The sequence below is a fragment of the Numida meleagris genome, chromosome 19 (assembly GCF_002078875.1).
Source record: "Numida meleagris isolate 19003 breed g44 Domestic line chromosome 19, NumMel1.0, whole genome shotgun sequence".
NCBI classification, from domain to species: Eukaryota; Metazoa; Chordata; class Aves; order Galliformes; family Numididae; genus Numida; species Numida meleagris.
The window spans coordinates 4,878,691-4,897,764 of NC_034427.1; the positions used below are offsets into that span (position 1 = coordinate 4,878,691).

Genomic DNA, 19,074 nt, shown 5'->3' on the forward strand with positions numbered 1-19,074 from the left:
GTTTTGAAAGCACCTTTGTGGTTACTGCCTTACCTGGAAAGAGGGGTAGAGGGACCGTGGCCTCATGCACACAAACGTGGGAGTCACGTAGAGGGTTAGGGAGAGTTGCACTGCTTCTGTCCGCCCTGTGCTGCTGAAGCTGTCTCCTGACTAGCAGATGTTGTCATGCACATCAGCCTAGGCCACATGCTCTTGCTCCCCTACACCTTCTGCTGCCAGCTGTGCAGGCACTCAGAGCTGGAGTTCACTGCAGCTGGGCTCCCTGCCTGCTCTTCCATGAGCTCCCATGTGATGAAGCAGGGGTGATACAGAAGGGCAGTGATCCAGCTCACGGCAAGCAGCCCTCCCTCACAGCCTTGGTAGCCGTGGGTGCTGAGGAGAACTAGAGGTTTAGTGAGAAATAGCTGGGCACAGAGGGGCTGGTACTCGAGGAAACTCCACCATCGCCTCCAGCCTTCTTCCTACCCTTACCTAGAGGAGTGCTCTCTTCAGATTTTATTTTATCAAGCCCAAAGTAGCACTTCTTTTCAGTTCATATGATGATGCCAGTTGGGGATGAAGCTGTGAGGAGTTTCCTGCCAGCAGAGCCACAGCTGCAGGCACAGTGCCAACACAAACCGCTGAGACCTCTTGGCCTCCACTCGCGCCCTTTGTACTTATTTCTTCCCAAAGATGGTTGGAAAGGCTGCTTCACCTGAGAGACTGCTTTGTTTGAGGGCTCGTAAGCATGTAAAGGTGGAACAGGGGGTGGCTACACGGTCTCATGGGTTAGCTTAGTAGTGTTGGAGTGAGCTGAGAAGCAAATCTAGCAGTTTGTATCCACAATGGGCTGATGGGATCATGGCACACACTGCCCTGTCAGCTGGGCTTTGAGTCCCCAGTCAGAATGTATTTTATTTGCAGTGAGGTAAAGCTCAAGTGCAGCGTAATGTGACTGCAGTGAACAAGGCACAGGGACAAGGGGCACACAGTGTGGTTGTGTGGGTGCACCCCGGGCTGTGGGAGGGCAGAAATGGATGCTGTCAACAGACACAAGCAAACGCTCCTGCTGGGGCTAAGTAATAAATGGCAAAATAAAAAAATAATAAAAAAAACCCCAACACCCACAAAAAACCACTTGAAATAGTTAAACTGTGCTGTAGATTTTTTTTTTTTTAGCTTCATGGTTTTTTTTTTTATTTTTTTTACACTTGCCACTTACATAGAAAACAGACGGAGCTGTTTCATTTTCCACCTCCAAACAGAACCGCGTGACGTAACGCACCGCTTCGTAACCGCGGCGATGACACCGGAGAGCCGGACAGAAAGCCCCTCCGCTTTCTGCAAGCACAACACTCTCGCTTTTGGAATGCTGCGAAAACGGAACCGGCTCATTCGCTTTCCCCTTCTCCTTTTCTCCCACCTACCCCGGTCCCTATCCTAGTCCCTTTCCCCTTTTCTCCGCATCCCCCCCCCGTCCTCTTTCCCCCCCCCCTCTCCCCAGCAGCCGCTGACTGCTCCAGCCGGGCTGTGGCACGCAGCACACACCGCTCACGGTCCCCCCTCTCCCGGGGGGGCTGGGGGCATTCCCTGCGGGGCGGGGCGGGGCGATGCGGTGCAGGCGCTCCGCCCCCGCGGGGCCGCACCGCGGTTATAAGGAGCGCTGCGTCAGCGAGCGGGCAGAGCAGCTGTCGTTCGCGTTGAGAGTCGCGGTCCGCTCCGATCCGCCGCGTTCAGCCCCGCGCACCGCCTCGCCTCGCCCCGCCCGGCCATGCCGCTGCCCCGCGCCGCGCTCCTGCTCGGCCTCTTGCTGGCCGCTGCCGCCGCCGAGTCGGTGAGTGCCGCTTCCCCCCGCTCCTCCCGCTCCCTCCGTGCCCCTTCTCCCATCGGCTCCGGTGGAATGAGCGCGGGGTGTGCGGGTACGTCGTAGAAACGAACCTCTCTCCATTGCAGCTTTGATCTCCGTCTGCTGGTTATGGAGTGACAGCCTTTAATCCCTCTTTTATTGCGGATTTATGACGGTTTAGGTGTGCAGCGCGTTGCTGCATCTGGGTGCGTGTTCCTGTCGTACCAGGACGTGGTGGTGTTGGTTCCTGGTGTCCCCGTGGCTTTCAGACCAACCTTGCTTTTCTAAGGGGATCAATGAATAATTTAAGACTCTTTCAGAGATAAGAAAGTAAAGTAAAGGAGTTCCAGTGCTTCAGGCTGGTACATGTGTGGTCTTCCTGGTGAAGCAGAGGTTGTGGGGGTCTGCCTTCGCTGTTTACTTCTGTGTTTGTGTCCTTCTTCCCGATGGCACAGTCGGGGTGGATTTCTATGTCCATTTGAAGGAATTCTGGTGCTGATATAACTGCAGGAAATGTAAGGATCTCAAAGCTAGATTTAATTATCCATGTTGCTCTGCTCCGCGTGGATCTGGGTGTGTAGGTCAGCACTGGGCACTGCTTCCCAGTAAGGGGAGGGTGGGGGGCTGCTGGTTGTGGAGTAGGAGCATCCCACAGAGCGTCAGCAGTGCTTGTCAGCTGCTCTCTGCTAAGGCCAACCAACCCCAATCCACTTTGCTCTAATCTAGTGCTTTTATCCCTGCTATGAAGCACGTGAATCGCTCCTTCAAGAACTGGCCTGAACCAGTAGGGCAAACTTTTGGGGCAGCCAGCATCTGGAAGCTACATTGACCGTGTTTGGTATGAAATGCAACTTGGTGTCCCTGGGGAGCAGAGTGGACTGCGAGCATCGAATTTCTGCAAAGACAACAAATTTTGAACAGATGGATTGTGTAGATCCTTACGCAGAGCCATATGGAGTGTTTGTCAGTGTCTTCTAGGCTGCGTCAGGCGGGCTGTGCGCTCCAGCAGTAATACTGACCTACTCCAGAGCCTTTTGCAAACAAACAGTTTGGGTTTCAGGCTGCCGGGGAGGAGACAGGATGACAAGGTTTGGGAGAGTGCTGCTGCTCCTCCTTTTCGTTTTTATAGCCCTGCCAAAACGTGCAGGGCTGCACAGCGTGTGGCTCTGCGCCTTCTGTGCGGGCAGGGTGAAGGCAGGTAGCTGTTTCTTCACAAGACAGGGATTGTATTTCTTGTGCTTACGTAAGAGTATGGCTTTTGAGAGTGATTTGGTGCCCGAATGTTTCCCTGAGCCTGTACAAACAGAAATGCTTTGGCTCCTTTCCCCTCGTGCGGCTTGTTGGCGTGGATGGGGTTTGTCGGTGTGAAGCAATCCTGGATGTGTAAAAGGGTGGGGACTGTGAGCGAAGTGCCGGAGTGTGACGTTGTGCTGGGGTGGTGGGTGGCTGCCTTACTGCAACTTGGTGTGAGGACATCACCTTGTTCCCTGCCGGGGGTGGGGGGTTTCCAGCTGGAGCCTGGCAGCTGTCTGTGCTCCTCAGCCCTCCCTGAGCAAATGCTTTAGGGAGCTAAGGCTGTCCGGGAGGGCTGTGCTGGGCTTCCAAGGGGCTTTGGGGAGATGGGTGGAAAGCCAGCAGTGCAGCTAAGGCATGGGATGAGCAGAGCTGAGGAGGGGCAGGGTGGCATGGCAGAGCTCTGCCTGCACTTCTGGCATCTAGCTGGCCTCTGGCAGCGTGGGGGGAGGCAGATATTCCCATCAGTAGTGTCTTTGCTGCAGGCTTGGGCTGCTCCTGCTGTTAACCCTACTGAAGAGGACTGCTTCTGCTGTGAGCTCAGCAGTGCAAATGGGCTGCACGCTGCAGCCGTCCTGCTTTGCTGCCTCAAAGACAGCAGAAAGTTTCTACGCAGTGCTGCATTGTGTTCGTGCATCCCCAGCAGTGCAGCCAAGCAGAAATCCATCCTGAAAGCTGCTGGCTGACGAGGGTGCAGGGAGAGGGGGAGGCCTCGCACTGGCTGTGGGCTCTGTTTCTGGTTTAAAGCAATCGTGCTTGGAGGCCTTCTGATTGGCAAAGCTGGTGTCTTGTTGATGATAGCCATGTTTGGAAAGTAGTACAGCATTATTAATGTTAAAACCGGTTTGGCTTGTCCTGCTGCCATTGATCCCCCAGGCCTGTTCTTTCTGCTCTTTGCCCAGTTTCTCATCTGTCCCTCCCAATCAAATCAAGACATAGCTATCTGTGTGTTTTACTTCATTTTATTTTATGACTTGGCAAGCTAATGGGGCAGCTGAACATCTACAACAAATCCCTGCTTTTGCTTTGGCCTCCCTAAAATGCAGATCAGTGGGATTGGAAGTGGGAGGCAATGCCCCTTGCTCCTGAAGGGAAGGAGCCAGTGGCTTTTGGTGGCCAAACCTTGAGCTGGTTGTCATGATGAATGCCTGGAAGGTGCAGAAGACAGTATGCTCTCCAGTGCCTTGTACCTTGTTGGGAATGGCTGGTGGGATGGGGAGTTGGGGCTGAACTTTGAGGCTCTTTGGCTCTCGGAAGCTAAGGCTGCTGGACAATGTGACTACTTTCTTTCCTGCCCTTCCGGCTGCTGTCTTGCAAGACCATGGCATTTCAAGGTTCTGCTGAGGTCTGTATCCAGTCCAACAGTTGTGGAAATGTTTTTTTCCTATGCGTCTTCACCTCTCCCCTCCTCTCTGAGCCTTTGCTGTTGCCTTGTATGCCTGAATGTTTGGGGTCAGGAGACTCTTCTCACGAAGCTTCCAGTAATACCCGGTGTTCCTGCAGTGGCCCATTGCTTTGCTGATGCACTTGTCCCATTTCCACCACAAGGCTGGAGGCTGCTCAGAGTGTAAACTTCAGCAGAATTCTTCTCTTCTGACTCCCATGGCTGGAAATACTCTGGAAGTGTGCTGGCAGGCTGGTGGCTCAGGACTCCCCAGTTAGCACTTTAGCTAGATAAAAATGGAGCGTCCATCCTTTGAAGCACTCCTTTGCTCTCAAGTTAAGGTTTATCCTCTCCAAATTGCTCTTAAATCCTTGCAGCTGGATTCTCCCCTCTTGGCTCAGTACAGCTTGTTCCTCGATGCCCTGTGACGAAAGGGGTCCTGCTGCTTTTGTAGCCTCAGATGTGAAGCTAATGCAGCTGAAGCACTAAAACTGGACAGATCCAGCACGCCTGACCTCTGGGCTGCTGTTGTGGAGAGTGTGTGACAGTTTGTTGAGACTGGGCGGAATGCAAACACTTCAGATTAAGGATTCAAATGAACTGCACTAGAATGAGACTGTTGTGATGAAACTGGGCTTGGTGGCTCTGAATAGACACAGCAGCCTGGTTGGAGTTAGCATGTAATGAGCTACTGTGCTGAGGGGCTACGAGGGATCCCGTGGTGATGATCTGTTAGGGCTGCACTTCCGGATTAGTTCGAACTTCTATTTTTGTGTTTTTTCCCTAATCACATACTCACTTGTCCGGTAAATGCTGGTACCTCAGTCCAGCTCTGCTGTGTGCTGCCAGCCCTGCAGCAGCGTGTGACTCAGGGTTTCTGGCACTCAGCTCCCTGAGACTGCTGTCACCCTATGAGTAACGGCTCTGCCCTGGCCCCAGCGCTGTGACTCAGATTTGCTTGGCACTGGGGCACAGTGCTGGGTCCCTTGTGGGAGAAGGAGAGGGGCAAACACTGAGCTGGTGCTGCTCAGCAGCCAGGCTGTGCTGTCTGACTTCTGCCTCCCATCTCATCTGTCTCAGTTTGTCGTTCCAGTGGGTAAAAAGCTGTTATTCTCTGCCATGTTACTGCCGCCACTAGCTGAATTAGTGTTGGCAAAGGCTTCTGAGAAATTGGTGTTGTCTCAAGCAGCCGCTAACTTGCTCTGGCAGTTCTGTGGGTGCCACCTTTTCAGACAGATACAGCTAGATGGGGAGAGGAGAGCAATGTTATCTGAAGTGACCGAAAGTGTTCATAGCGAGGCAGAGGAGTGGGAAGTCATGAAGAGGAGGCTAAGTGCTGAATTCTGAATCTAGAGAAAATGTCAGCGTAGGAGGGGAAGGCACATAGCACATAGCTACATCGCTCTCGATTTCTAAAGGCTGTCTGACTTCAAAAATACCCTTATTGTAGAAGTCTTGTTTTTGCTAGAAATATGTGCTCGTGTTGGTTGCATCCTTGAATCCTTTGAGGCTGAGACTCTGCTTACAAAACACCAAGTGGTTCTTGTTAGACAAATCATTGGGATAACTGAAAAATCAAAGCTGTTAATTAAAATGTCAGCGAGACACTCCTTGGGGTGGGAAGGAGACTGCTAGGCACATAGTGCGTTACCCAAGCAGCCAAAGTCATGCAGCAAAACCCAGGTTTCTTGCTTAAACAAATTGTATTCTGTTGGTCAAACAAATTTAGTCTTGGGAAGGATTTCTCCTGTCTGATGTTGCCCTGCCTTGGCTGCTGAGTGGGAGAAGGTGTCTCCATCGCAGTGTGAGCAGAACTGTGCTACCTGTCTGCTGTAAAACCCTGAAGACAAAGTGCTGTGGCCCTGCCCTGTTTACCTTGCTGGGAGGCTGACCCTGCCTCCTGCCCTTTGGCTGCAGTTACAGTCAAACTGTAGCAATAAAATGAGCTGTTGGTGTGCATTAATGACCTCACTGGGAAAGTTCCTGCCTTGGACTTGCAGCAAAACAACCTGAATTGCACAGTGGCTGGGGATCTCGATGTGTCTCAGGTCTGGTTTTGCTCCTGAGAGCAATGGGGAGGTGGGATGCTGAGCTGGGAGCAGCGGGGCTCCTGTGTGTGAGGGGATGGATCCTGGCCCTTGTGGTGCAAGGAGAGCAGCGGAGCTGCTTCTGGGGGCTGGATTCCCCTTCAAGAGCAGAGAAGCTTCTAGTGACCTCCTACCTCAAATGGAAATACGTGGAGTTAGTATTGATGTCAAGAGCTTTGGCTCTGAAGACTCTGTTCCCAGTGAGATAAATATTTATTACAAGTCCACAGCGCAGAGCAGACTCTGGAGCCAGGCTCTTGCAGGAGGCTGTTTATGTGCGGGCTGTTCTTGGCGCTACTTCCAAATTTCCTGAGGCTGAGTATGAGGAGCGGGTACCGTGCATTGGTTACTAAATGACTTGTTAGTCTGGTTGGGTGCAGGCTTCACTGAGCTGAGGAAGGAGGGAGCAAAGCAATAACTTGGCCCCTCTGCTCCTGGCTGTGACAGCGAGGGCACAGGGAAGTGATGAGGGAGTGCTGGGAAGCTGCTGCCAGCTGCCCACCTCTTGCTCACAGAGAGCAGGAAACAGGGCCTGGAGCACAGAGCTCCGCAAGAAGGGAGTGCTGCTGGGAGCAGGTGGGTCTCTGTAGTGCTGCAGGATGGGCTGCATGGTCTGCAACAGCACTGCTGGCTGCATGCTGGCCCCAAGGCAGGGCCACTTCTGCACAGCCGGTGATGACTCTAGTTAAAGAAACCAACACAGCAAAAAAATCTCCACGCACCAAAAATCCAGTCCCTACCACAGTAGCTAACAAGGGAAAATCCCTGCTGTTGATGTTTTTTGTTCGTACAAATGCTTACATAGGTATAGCCTGATAGCAGAGTGGTCCCCCTCCTTCATCCTGAGTGCTTTCAGACTGATAACTTCCTCTGCTGCATGCTGTTCGGCTGGTAGCTTTGCCAACAACACAACCCAAAATAGCCCAGCCTGGGCTCAGCCGAAATCTTTGGGCTACTGCTTCTGATTAGATTAAAATGGGTGGTGGGAGAGAGGCATTTGTAGGGCACAGCGCTGGGAATCTTGGCTGCACAAACAAGCTGATAGCCTCCTGGGAAAGGCTCCGTGCTCCTGAGCCTTTGAAGTCTGTGTCTGCCCGGCTTAGTCTGCGAACGTGCTGGCATGAGGGAGCGCAGAGAGCCTGGAAATGCACGTCACTCGCTTCTTGCTGAGTGGAAATTCTGCTTGCACGTGTGTTGGGAAATAGTGGGTGTTGTATTCTAGGGAAGGGCAGCGAGGGCAGGCCTCGCCCTGGGAGAGGGGGAAATGTGATATACAAAGTATCCCGAGCTTGAGAAGCCGTCCTTAGTGGAGAAGCTGGCTTGCTGGAGCCTTTAGATGCTTTCTGATTTTTCAGTCTCCCTGGGGCAGGGATCCAAGAGGAGCTTCGTGCCATGAGCAGGCAACTTGGAGTGAGTTGATAGTCCCAAAACTGAATCCCCTTTTTAGCCTTGGATAGATTTCTCCTGAACTGAGACCTCAGTACTGAAGTATATGAATTACTTGCAATTAGATTTGCAACAGTGTAAAAACCCTTTTGAACTAGATTTGAATTCCTGTCCCTGTCTGGGAGAACCTCTCAGGGGCTCAGCATGGCCGCATTGCAGTTGTTTACCTCCCCCAAGTCACATGAGCTTTCCCCTCTTTCAGTTTTCCTCCAAACCTTATCTTTGTTTGCTTCAGGGCAAGTGATTGACACACAGCCATCTGCAACCCTGCTGAGCTCTGTAGTCTCTGGCTGGAGGGGAGCAGCTGCCTCCTGCCCACCCCACTGTCCTGGCTCTGTGGGCTCTGGAGCTGGGCACAAAGTCTTCTGAGGAGTTATTTTGCCGCTGTTGCAGTAAACAGCTCCCAGCATGTGCCTGGCTGGCAAAGGACACCATCTTTATGGCTTTGCTCTTGGCTGATAATCGGGCAAGAGCAGTTAAACAAGAATTCATTCCTTTGTAATCTATCCGTCCTCCTGTTCGGTGCTGCAGCATGGTCTGAGGAGGGAGTAGCTGTGTGTGAACAGTCCAAGGCAGCCAAGACTTGACTTGGTATGTGCAGGAAAGCCTACTTAGCAAGCTCCCCATCCCTGCAGAGCCCAGAAGTGCTCAACCCCATTGCAGGGAAGGGATCACTCCATAGAGCAGGTCACACTGCAGAGCCCGGGATTAGGGAGTCATCAGCACAGGGATTACGGCTTGGCTGCTGCATGACCCCTGGGAGAGCTGCTTGCTGCAACGTGGCTTAAAGAATCACGGGGGACGTGCAGGCAGGGGGACATGAGCTAGGCTTTGTGTGAGCGCTGGGCACGTGCTGCTCTTCTGGGCCTGTGTAGTGCAAGGTCTGCTGTGCTTGGGTAGCCAGGTACCTGCCTGCTTGGACAGGGGCTGGGGATGCTCCTCCTAATGACATTTAATGAGTGACGCTTTGTCAGCCCACGTGCTACTCTTGCTTTGCCTTACTGAGCAAGGTGCTGCTCTTTGCCTGTACTACTAAAGCTATGTTATTTTGCTTATGTGCTCTTCCCTTACCCATCTGGCAAGAGCTGCCCCATTGGAATTTCTTGTCACCTCTAGTAATTTCCATTTTAAAATAAGAAGATAAAGCTGTCTGTGCCTGTTTCCTCTGTGCTGAGGAGGGCAGCTCTGAGTGCACTCACCCCTTTCCCAGTGCTGTGGGGTCCCTCAGCACTCCTGCAAGTTTTCAAACCTTTCTGGGCTTGTTTCTGTGCTGCCTGTGGGCAGCTGCTTGCCTTGCCCAGTAGCCCTGCCTTGTTCAAGTGAGCTGGGTGTGTTATGGGGCTGTCAGGTGGCATTTGCTCATGACAGCATGGGTCTGGGAAAGGTGTTGTGTTGCACTGTTCTAGCTGTCCCTTGCCTGACTCTGAAACCCAGTTCATAACAAATACCCAAAAAGAGCCCTGACAATATTAGCATGTCGTGCTCTGGTGTCTATTAAATGCCTTATGGTCAGGGATGGGGAAAAGCTCTGTCTTGAGACTGCTGGTGGAATGCACTATACCCTGATGTTTCTTTTCTGTGGTTGTCTGCGCTCAACACAGGAGTTTTCCATATATCAGCTTGACTGGAGAGCCAGTCCTGGCTCTGGTGCATACCAGTGTGCACCTGGGTCTCATGTCATGGATTTATGAGGTAGTCTGAGATGCTGTTCTTCAGCCCTGGCTACTGAGGTGAAACAAAGTGATCCATACTGCCATCCTCTTGTGGCCCGAAAAAGCCACATGAGAACTCCAGGTCTGTCTGTCCCTGCAGGCTGTGAAGAGTTAACAGGTCTGCACCTCAGCCACTTCATTTGCAACCTCCCAGGCTGGCATGGCTCCACATGCTTTTGTCTAGGAAAGCTGACTTTCACCTTGCTCCTGTTTACTCCTGGATGTGTGTACACAGTACTGGGGAGGGAGACGCACGGATCTCCAGGCTGTTGCTGTAGAGTTGTAAAAGAGATAAAGAGCTCCCTGTGCTCCAAATGCATGAGCTTCTGCAGGTCTGCTCCCTGTGCAGCTTGCTGGTGATGCCCTTTGGAAGAAGCCTTTGGTTGAATCCTTGGTATGTGTTTGATGGGAGACAATGAGCAGCATAAAAGCCATTCAGTGTCTGAAAAGCCTTGTTCCTGCCCCAGAATGCTTGATTTTGCAAAAGTTGTGGTGAGGATGTGTGGGCTGGTGGGTTTGGTATTTCCCAGAACTAGCCAGCAGCTGGGGAAACTGCCCATGGGGCAGAGCTCCTCCTGCTGCCTCAGCAGATGGGTGCTGCTGCTTTGGAGAGGTTGGTGGTGTGCTGGGGCTGTGAGCAGCGGTCCAGCAGGGCTGCAGCCCTGCCTGCATGCCAGCTGTGCTCCCACTGGAGTGGGGCACACAGTGTCCATCCTTGTCTGGCTGTTCAGCCTGACCTGGGCTCATGTGAGGCCTCTGTGCTGGATTTTCCAGGAATGGTGTCCACAGTTCACGTGCCTGATGTCTAGCAGGGCATAAACTTTTATTTTTGCCACTGGCAGGCAGGAAAAGCTGCTCCATCCCTAGCGCATTGGCTAATCCCCTCTGTGCTTACTGGGGATCAGAGCTGCTTAGTGTGAGGAAGAAATCCTGGAAGCTGCCTCCTGCAGTAGCAGTGGTTTTCTGCTCAGACTTCTCCTGGAAGGGAGCACATCAATAGCAGGGCTTGGCTTTGGCTGCTGGGGCAATATGGGCTGGCCCAGCAACCACTGTGCTGCTCCCAGTGGGTCTGCAGCCTCAGACAGCAGAAGGATTCTGAGCAGTGCCTGTGCCCTTCTCCGACTGGCAGTTGCAGAGGGCGTTCAGCTGAATGTGGCCTGAGATGGCTTGGCATGGGCGGCCTGCTGCTGTCCTGTATGTTTTGTGGCCTGGCAGCTCAGGGGATGCTGTGGTTGTAGGGAGGACTGATCCTTCCCTCTCAGAAAGGAATGGCGCTTTCTGAGCAGTTCTACAGGGAACCCTGTGGCACTTGAGAAGCCCTGAGCCTTTGCTTTTAAGTCTGTGAAAGCACCATGTGCCCTCTCACAGGTGTGTATGCAAGGAATGTGCCTGCTGCACATGCTGTACCCACCGTAACTCTTCTTGGGCCGCCACAGTCCAGCTCAGGAGCTGCTCCCTGGGAGAACGTGTCCCAGTGCCTGGAGGGCACACACAGAGAAGGGCACACACAAGGTGCCCGGCAGCCCTCCAGTTAGTTTCCTGTGCTTTGAGGTGAAGCTGTACGAATGAGGCTTGCTGCCCACAAGAAAAGCTTTCCATGGGCTTTGAGGAGCTCTCCTGGCTTCCAGGAACTTCTCTGCCCTTGCTCAAGAGGATGATGAAGAGTGAGTTTGTGGAACGCTCCCCTGTAATCTTATTTATGCTTGTGAGTCAGTAATTTCCTTGTTATGTCCTCTGGCTTGTAAACGCTGTCTCTCCTGATTTAAATAGGGCTCTCTGATAGACAAACCTGGTGCATTCCACAGTATGTACTAATCACCGTGGCTGGCTGCCATGGCTTTGCTCATGCTTGGGCTGATCTGATAAAGCCAGCCTGCTGTCCAGCCGCTCGGTAGCCGGAATGTGGCTTTCCTTGAGCCACCCTGGCCAGAACAGGCTGTTGACCGCTGTGATTCACAGTGGTGTGAGCTGGCGTGGGGTGCGGCTCAGCCTGGCTATCTGACCTGGCAGCCTGCTTGAGCAGACCCACAGCAAACGTGCTCTTGGCCCTACTGTCCTAGCTCAGGCAAATTGGAGTTCATCCTCCCTGTACCTTGATGGGGTGGCCACGAGCTGTAATGGGAGCGTGGCTGCGTGTTGGCAGCAGTTCCTGTGGCGGGTTGGGTTTTGGCTGGGTTTCATGTATCTTGAGATGAATTTGCCTTGGAGCAAGTGATCAACAATGTTGGGAACGCCTGGTTCCAGGAGGCAAGAGGATTTTGTCCCAGCTGTCCTTCCTCCCCAGGCCCCTTCCTGTTGCCCTGTGCCAGCTGAGGCAGAGAGGAGCAGGGCTCTGGGAGAGCGGGCTCGATGCTTCCTGCCCTGTGGCTGTTCAGTTGATTGTCCTCCAGCAGAGTTGCAGGGGAAACCAAAGATACCACAACAAGCTTATGAAAAGCACATCTAGTAGCCACTGCTTCTCATGCAGAATGAGAAGCATCCTGCTCTCACCACAGGGCCTTGTTTGTGGCAAAACAAATATGATAATGGCAGGGAAGTCTGGGCTGGGGCTGTGGGCAGAGGAAGCTGACACATAGCTTGTGATGGATTGCTCGCATTCACCTCTAAAATCAATAGTGGGCACAGTTTGTCAGTTAGTTTGTCAGTCGGTGTCACTGCTGGGCTGGAGGACGTGTCACACCTGGCTGGGCTGGCAGGAGGGCTGCTCTGAGCCCTGGAGCTTCACAGCCCATCCTAGCACAGCAGTGAGCAGCAGAACTGGGGGGTGAGACCAGGATCCAACTGTCTGTGGTCTCTGCTCTCCTATCCACAGTTAGGCTCCTGAACTGTACTTTTAGAAAAGCCCTCAGGTTTGAAGAGCTGTGGGGTGAAGGCATGTGCATGTTGTGGCTATTTAAAAATGCTCTCCTGGGATAAACCTCCAGGACTTAAACCAGAGGTGCTGAAGAAGTGCATGCCCAGCATTTCTGTGGGGACAGCACAAAAAAAAAACACAACGTGACAGCCTAGCCCTTAGCTATAGGACCTGTCTGCCTGCATCGTGCTCCTTGCCTTCGGGGAAGGGGTTAAGTCCCCGCCATGCCAATGACTTCATGGCTGTGGAATTGGAGGCGGCTGAGCTGGAATCCATGGGCTGGTGTTGGGCAATGGAGCTGCATCTGCAGGACCCTCACCTGGCCCCAGGCTTCTGGGAGAGGAGCCATGCTTTGAGGAATTGCATAACCCTGGCAAGGGCAGGAAGCTTGGTCTTGTGGCTCCTTCAAAGACCAAGTGCAAATCAGTTCTGGTGTCTAAATTGCTGCTGTGGCCAAACAGCTGATTGTCTGAGCAACTCTTCTGGCCTGGCTGCTCTGCAAGCTGGGCAGGCTGCCCTTCTGCACTGCTGTTTTGCTAATGTGTGTCTGCAGCTACAGCCGTTAGACCCTCGGATCCTGGACTTCCTTTCATAGGCTTGTTTGTTTACACACCTTTCAATAGGTGAGGCAGGGGAAGCTCTTCCTTTGGGCAAGTCGTTACTGATAGCAAATGCTCTTGAACATCACACTGAATTGCACTGCAATTCAGCAGAACTGACAGAGCAGTTTTAACCCCTGGGTAATAAAATAGGGCTTGTTCTCAGTACAGGAAGCAATGAATTGCCTCAATGTGAAGCTTCAGTGCTGTGCAAGAAAACCCTGACCTATAGGTGCCAGGCTTTTTCTCTGGGAACAGAAAGTTCTTCCAAATCCCCCATCATGACAAACTGAAGGCATTGTTTTTTCCCAAATACTTTTGCTGCGGACTCCTGACCAAGATCCTGTTGTGCTGTTTTCATCCCGTGGCTGTTCAGTGAACCTCCTGAAGCCGCAGCCCTCAGGAAATTCCCCTCTACGACTTCTCACTTCTGTTCAGAGAAATTCTAGGGGAATTCAGCTGCTTCCAGTGACGATAATGCTCTTGTTGGAGAGGAAGTTCAGCATTTAATGTTCTTGTGATGGAGACGGTGTGCTGAGCACGGGCCCTGAACTGCTGATCTTTTGTGAAACCCTTCTGAGCAGTTGCCTGAAACTTAACTCTTATCCACCCCTGTCCCCAGGTGAGAGAAACAGAGACCATGGACGCCCGATGGCTTGACTACCCTGGCTCTGGAGACCTGCCAGATGATGAAGACATTGGTGAATTCACACCTCACTTATCTTCTGATGAGTTTGATCTAGATGACACATCTGGCTCTGGAGGTGAGTGGGGAAGTGTGTAACCGTGTGCCAGCAGCCACAGGATGACCGAGTGAGGGTACAGCCAGAGCTCCAGAGGGAACTGCGGTGTGTCAGGTGAAGATGAGAGAGCCTTGTGGGTTGGAGGCTTTTGCAGAGGAGAACAGTGAAAGTGGTTGTACCGTGATGTTGAATCACACAGGGAAGACAGATGGAGCCCAGCCAAGCGTGTCTCACTGCATGCAGAAAGGCATTGCACTGGCTGGGGCTCCTTTCTGTAGAACTGCAATGAACTTGTGAGAGACTTAACAAACAAATAAATAAAATTCTAATCTTGAGGCAGTGTTAAAAGGCTTAAAGCTTACCTTGTTTGGCCTCAGCTGAGACACTAAAGGACTAACTGGTGTGCAAGTGAACTCTGTGACATGCAAAGCTCCCTGCCCAAACCAGTTTCAGCGGCTCCTTGTCCCCTTTATGTGAGCATTTGTTCTCTAAATGGAAAAGAACGAGTCCTGAAATCGGTACCTGACATGTTTGGGCAGATCTGGTGACTAGAGGTTTAGCAAGCTATCCTTTAGGGGTGGGTGGTGAGAGCTTTGCCCTCCCTTGGCATTAGCTTAGCAAGCTGTGGCAGACCTGCTTTGCAGAGCAACTCCAGATAATCTGCAGCAGGGTCCAATGGGTACGACTAAAGATCCCTGCCATGCACGAGGTGTTGCTCTCGGGATTGCGTCTTTTAGTCTTGTGCAATCAAAACCACTGAGTGATGGATGCTCTAGTAGATAAGAGGGAACTGTATTCAGGAGAGAACTAGAGTCCTAGTTAGACTCCAGTTGCTGGTGCTGCTGGAAGTGTCTGAATTATGGAGAAACTTAGTGTGCTCTTCTTCCCTTCCTCTGTAGACTACCCAGGTTCTGAAGATAATATTTACCTGACCACTGTGGATACTCCTGCGGTAAGTATTGTCTTTGGGTTTTTTTTAAGCCACTCTGGCCTGTCTCTGAAGCTTTCTGAATACCCTTCCCCCTGCAAGATGAGGCATCGAGATGAATCTACCTGCTTGAGCAAGAACAGCATACTTAAAAAGCACTAAGCAAACTTTCCTTGCACACCCTCCTACTTTCAGCTGCAGGTAGGCTGGGTGCTGCTTACTGATGGGTGTGGTCTGTCTGTTCTCTGCAGATATCTGACAATTATATCCCTGGAGATATAGAGAGAAAGATAGAAGGTGAGGAGAAAAACACGATGCTGGACAATGAAATCATTCCAGACAAAGCTTCACCTGTTGAAGAGAACCTGTCCAACAAGATCTCCATGGCAAGCACAGCCAACAGCAGCATCTTTGAGAGAACAGAAGTTCTTACAGGTAATAATTCACATTGTTCTTAAACTCTAGCGATAAATTATTCATATTGTAAATCAAAATGGCTTGCATTGTTCTCTGGGGAGCAGTTCCCTTCTGACAAGGGAAGCGAGTTGCATTGCCGCTGTGACTACTTGTAGCTGGCAACTTCTGCCTTCTAGTCCTTAAATGGCAGAAGAGCCTATTGCTTGCCTTGCTGGGATAAATAGCTTGCTTTTGAGCTTGTCACCTGACTGTTGGCTTAAACAAGTGTCACACAAGACATGTGACAGCTGCCGTGCACCTGCCAGCCTCAGCCAGGGGTGTATCTACCTGTGAATCAACAATGTCATAAACTTAATCAAACACTGGCATTGTCCTGCTAACCTCTGCCCAAGGCTTGCCTTTTCTGAGCCCTGCCAGGGATGTAACAGCTCCTCTCAGACACCTTAGCACCTAGTCAACTGTTACAAATCTAAGTAGCTCTGTCTGGAGCAAAACTAAGCAGCATGTGGGACAGATCTGTCTCAAGGCAAGCTTCATCCGGTGCTTAGCGTGATGGTCTGAGCATAGACCTTGGAAGGATGGCTGCATATCAACACGACATGCCAACTGGAGGAGCAACTGGAAGACTGGATTGCCAGGCCACCCAGCAATAAAGCTGGCTTAGTGCAGTGAGAAGGTGTCACAGCAAAAGATAAACTTGATTGAAGCAGAGAGAAAAATCGTAGTGGGTGATGGTGGGGAGGTGTTGCAGTATAATTGCTGTTTGGTGTCTCCAGAGTGTGCTCACACAAGCAATTAACAACTCATTGAAATGAAAGCTGTGCCACCTTCCTGGAGTTGATGCTGTCAGTGAGCTGGGGTATGGCTCTGTCTTTGTCTCCAAGCAGGGAGGTTGTCCTCTTATCAGAAGTCCTTTTTAGCACTTAACTGGAAGATTAGCTCAAACTGGTTAGTGTGGAATGTGATTAGTTTATGGTTGGATGAAAATCAGTTTCTGGCTCTTCTCCAATAACGTCTTCAGTTGCTGACAATGTCAGGGCCTATGGTGATAGGCACGTGGGCAAAGCTGACCCCGGAGGCAGTTCTGGGGACTGGTGCTTTGATGGATCTTGAAATCCAGCAATTTGGAGTTACCTCGGAGTTCGGGCTGAATTCCATGTTTCCTTTCCCCCTGCAGCTCTCATTGCAGGAGGAGCGGTTGGCCTCCTGTTTGCTGTCTTCCTCATCCTCCTCTTAGTCTATCGCATGAAGAAGAAGGACGAAGGCAGCTACGACCTTGGGAAGAAACCCATCTACAAGAAAGCCCCTACAAATGAGTTCTACGCTTAAAGCTCAGCGGCACTTTGTGCCCCTCGAGGGACAAATGGACTGCATGGGAACACTGTGCCCTCCAATGGGACGTGCTGAACAAATGCTCCTTTTGGATTGAATTTCAAAGTGACTTTGAGGGGGGGAGAAAAACCAAACTTCCTATACGACCCTTCCCATCCCGCTCAGCTAGCAAGGGTCCAATGAAATATAAAGAGTCTTGGGGGGGGAAAAAAACCTCAGTGTATTTTTTTTTTTTGAAAGCTAGTGTAAAAACAATAAAGATGCCAAACTTTCTGCTTGTTTTTATAGAGGGTATATAAACACAAAACAGACTGTATGGAAGCAAACACCATGTGTTTGCAGCCAGCGCGCTGTGCTCAGATTGGCTGCTTCTGTAGAAGATGGCTCTTTTATAAACCTTGCTACTAGACATCTTGCAGCAGGCTGTTGATGTGAAGCGTTTTTTTGTGAAGAACTATTTATGAATCTCTTACACTACCGATCACGTGGCCTTACCGGGGAGCAGAGGGCCCGTGGGGCTCCAAATCCCCAGATGCCATAAGGGCTGATGGGAATGTCTTCCCCAGGAGGCTTCTGTCTCCTCCTGTCTGCCCCAGGCAGGGGTCATTAGTCCATGCCATCAGGACAGCCCCTTTCTCTTGGCTATGGTGACACCCTTTCCTTGCCTTCATTTTTTTTTTTTTTTAGGATTGCCTGTAGGATTTTTATAACAAAATTCTAAAGAGGGTAGCCTGATGTTTATATAAAGTTTTGTAGAAATTGTTTTGAAATAATAAACAAAAATCTACTTTTTTAATTTCCTCAGATTTATTTTTTCAATCCCTTCGTGTTTCCTTTGGGCATATCTCTGGAGATGTTTCATGCATATTCTGAGCTGCAGCAGTTAGCTGCAGTGTGTCGCAGGTTTCTTCTAGTTCTATAGCAGCTACTGTAGAGGGTAAAGATATTTATGGTTTTCCTGTAATGTAGGTTTTGATTTTTTTAATTATTATTTTTTTTAAAATAGAATTATTTATAGTTTCTGAAATGGCTGCTCTTCGCATCTGGTGACTTTTATCCTTTTTACATAAAACACTAATATAATGAGTCTCTGTGGAAACTATTTAAGCTTTATTCTGTGCATTTTAATTATAAATTCAAGGCAATAACTTTTTAGAATTAATCTGTATGCGAAATTGGGTTCATTATATGATTGAAGTAGGGGGGAAGATTACTATTTCTAGCCTGTAATATATTATAATCAATCCTATAGAGCTCTATATTATATTTTTACTGAGAAATATGCAGTGAGGAGTGTGAAGGCTGGAGGTAACCCTTCAGCAGCCTCGCTGTCTGTGAGGCTTGGTCTATTTTGTACTGTTTGGCCAGCGTCTTGCCTAGTGTGCAGGTGGGCTCCAGGTCTGCCTGGGTGGCAGCTCCCGGCCGTGGCTCCTGCACTGCAGGCCGTGTACGTAGCTCCTACCTCTCAGACCCATTCCCAGCGCTCCAAGAGCGGAGGGTGCAGTGCGTGTCCCGTGTCTGCGCTTTGGGATGGTGTTATGGGATTGTGGCTGCTTGGTGTGGTTCGAGGCCTGACCTCGGTAGGCAGCACGAAGCTGGTGTAATCTAAACAACTCCTTGAGCCTCCTGAGCGGGACTTTGTTTGAGGCTTGTGGCCTGATCCTTAGAGGCAGTAGCACAAAGAAGTGGGCCTTCAGCTGATGGCAGCTGCTCCTCGGTGCTGCGCTGGGGCAGCGGGCACTGGTGTGTTGGTGTGAGCATGGGAGGGCTTTCCCAAGTGTCCTCCTTCAGCATGGGTGTTTTTTGGAAGCTGTGGGCTCTTGGGTGCTCTAGAAACCATGTGGAGTTCATTGTATGGTGGGGAGGAGAGGGAGGACTCACTGTGTATGGATGGCACTGCCAGGAAGGCAGAAACAGTGTCTGCTTCTCTGGGTATTTGATTCTCTCGTGTAACTGCTCTCGGGGATTTTCCACTGTTACTGACTTCTATTTTTATTTTTTTCCACAAATAAACTGGTACTTTCTAAAACTGGTTTCTTGGACTGTTTCTGATCTGGGATTGCTTTTGGGAACTGGATAACAGAGCTCCTGTGTGTAACTGCTTGGTTTACCAAAGGGAGAGGCGTGCTGGGAGTGGCGTGGCAGTGACCTGCAGCTCTGAGGGGCTTTGTCACTATTGCTGTCCCTGCTGCCTGCCCTGTGAGCAGCCCCTGTAGGAGCAGCAGGGCTGGGGCTTCTGGAACGAGCTGGTGCTGAGTTGTTCAGGCAAGCAGTGTGGCTCCAGTGTGGCCTCCAGGTGGGAGCAGGTGCCACCTCAACCCAGAGCAGCTCTTTGGCAAGCCCTGGAGGAGGCTGCGGCTTCTCCAGCCCCTGTGCCCTGGCACTCCGGTGCTCCTGAGGGAAGGGGCCAGCTCTGCTCGCTGGGCTGAGTGCTGAGTCTCCAAAGGAAGTGCT

General features: G+C 51.2%; 1 protein-coding gene across 1 annotated transcript; it reads left to right on the top strand.

Annotated features, from left to right (window-relative positions):
• Window positions 1,653-18,649, top strand: SDC4 (syndecan 4). The gene is made up of 5 exons (XM_021416798.1): window positions 1,653-1,813; window positions 13,823-13,964; window positions 14,843-14,895; window positions 15,123-15,306; window positions 16,466-18,649. The coding sequence occupies exons 1-5, from the start codon at window positions 1,751-1,753 to the stop codon at window positions 16,615-16,617; spliced, it is 594 nt and encodes a 197-aa protein (XP_021272473.1). The 5' UTR covers window positions 1,653-1,750; the 3' UTR covers window positions 16,618-18,649.

What these genes read in the sequence shown, in the direction of transcription:
- SDC4 (XM_021416798.1), top strand. Translation starts at nt 1,751, where the DNA reads ATGCCGCTGCCCCGCGCCGCGCTCCTGCTCGGCCTCTTGCTGGCCGCT. An exon ending in CCACTGTGGATACTCCTGCG is followed by an intron (nt 14,896 to 15,122) that starts GTAAGTATTGTC and finishes TGTTCTCTGCAG; the next exon opens with ATATCTGACAATTATATCCC. An exon ending in GAGAACAGAAGTTCTTACAG is followed by an intron (nt 15,307 to 16,465) that starts GTAATAATTCAC and finishes TTCCCCCTGCAG; the next exon opens with CTCTCATTGCAGGAGGAGCG.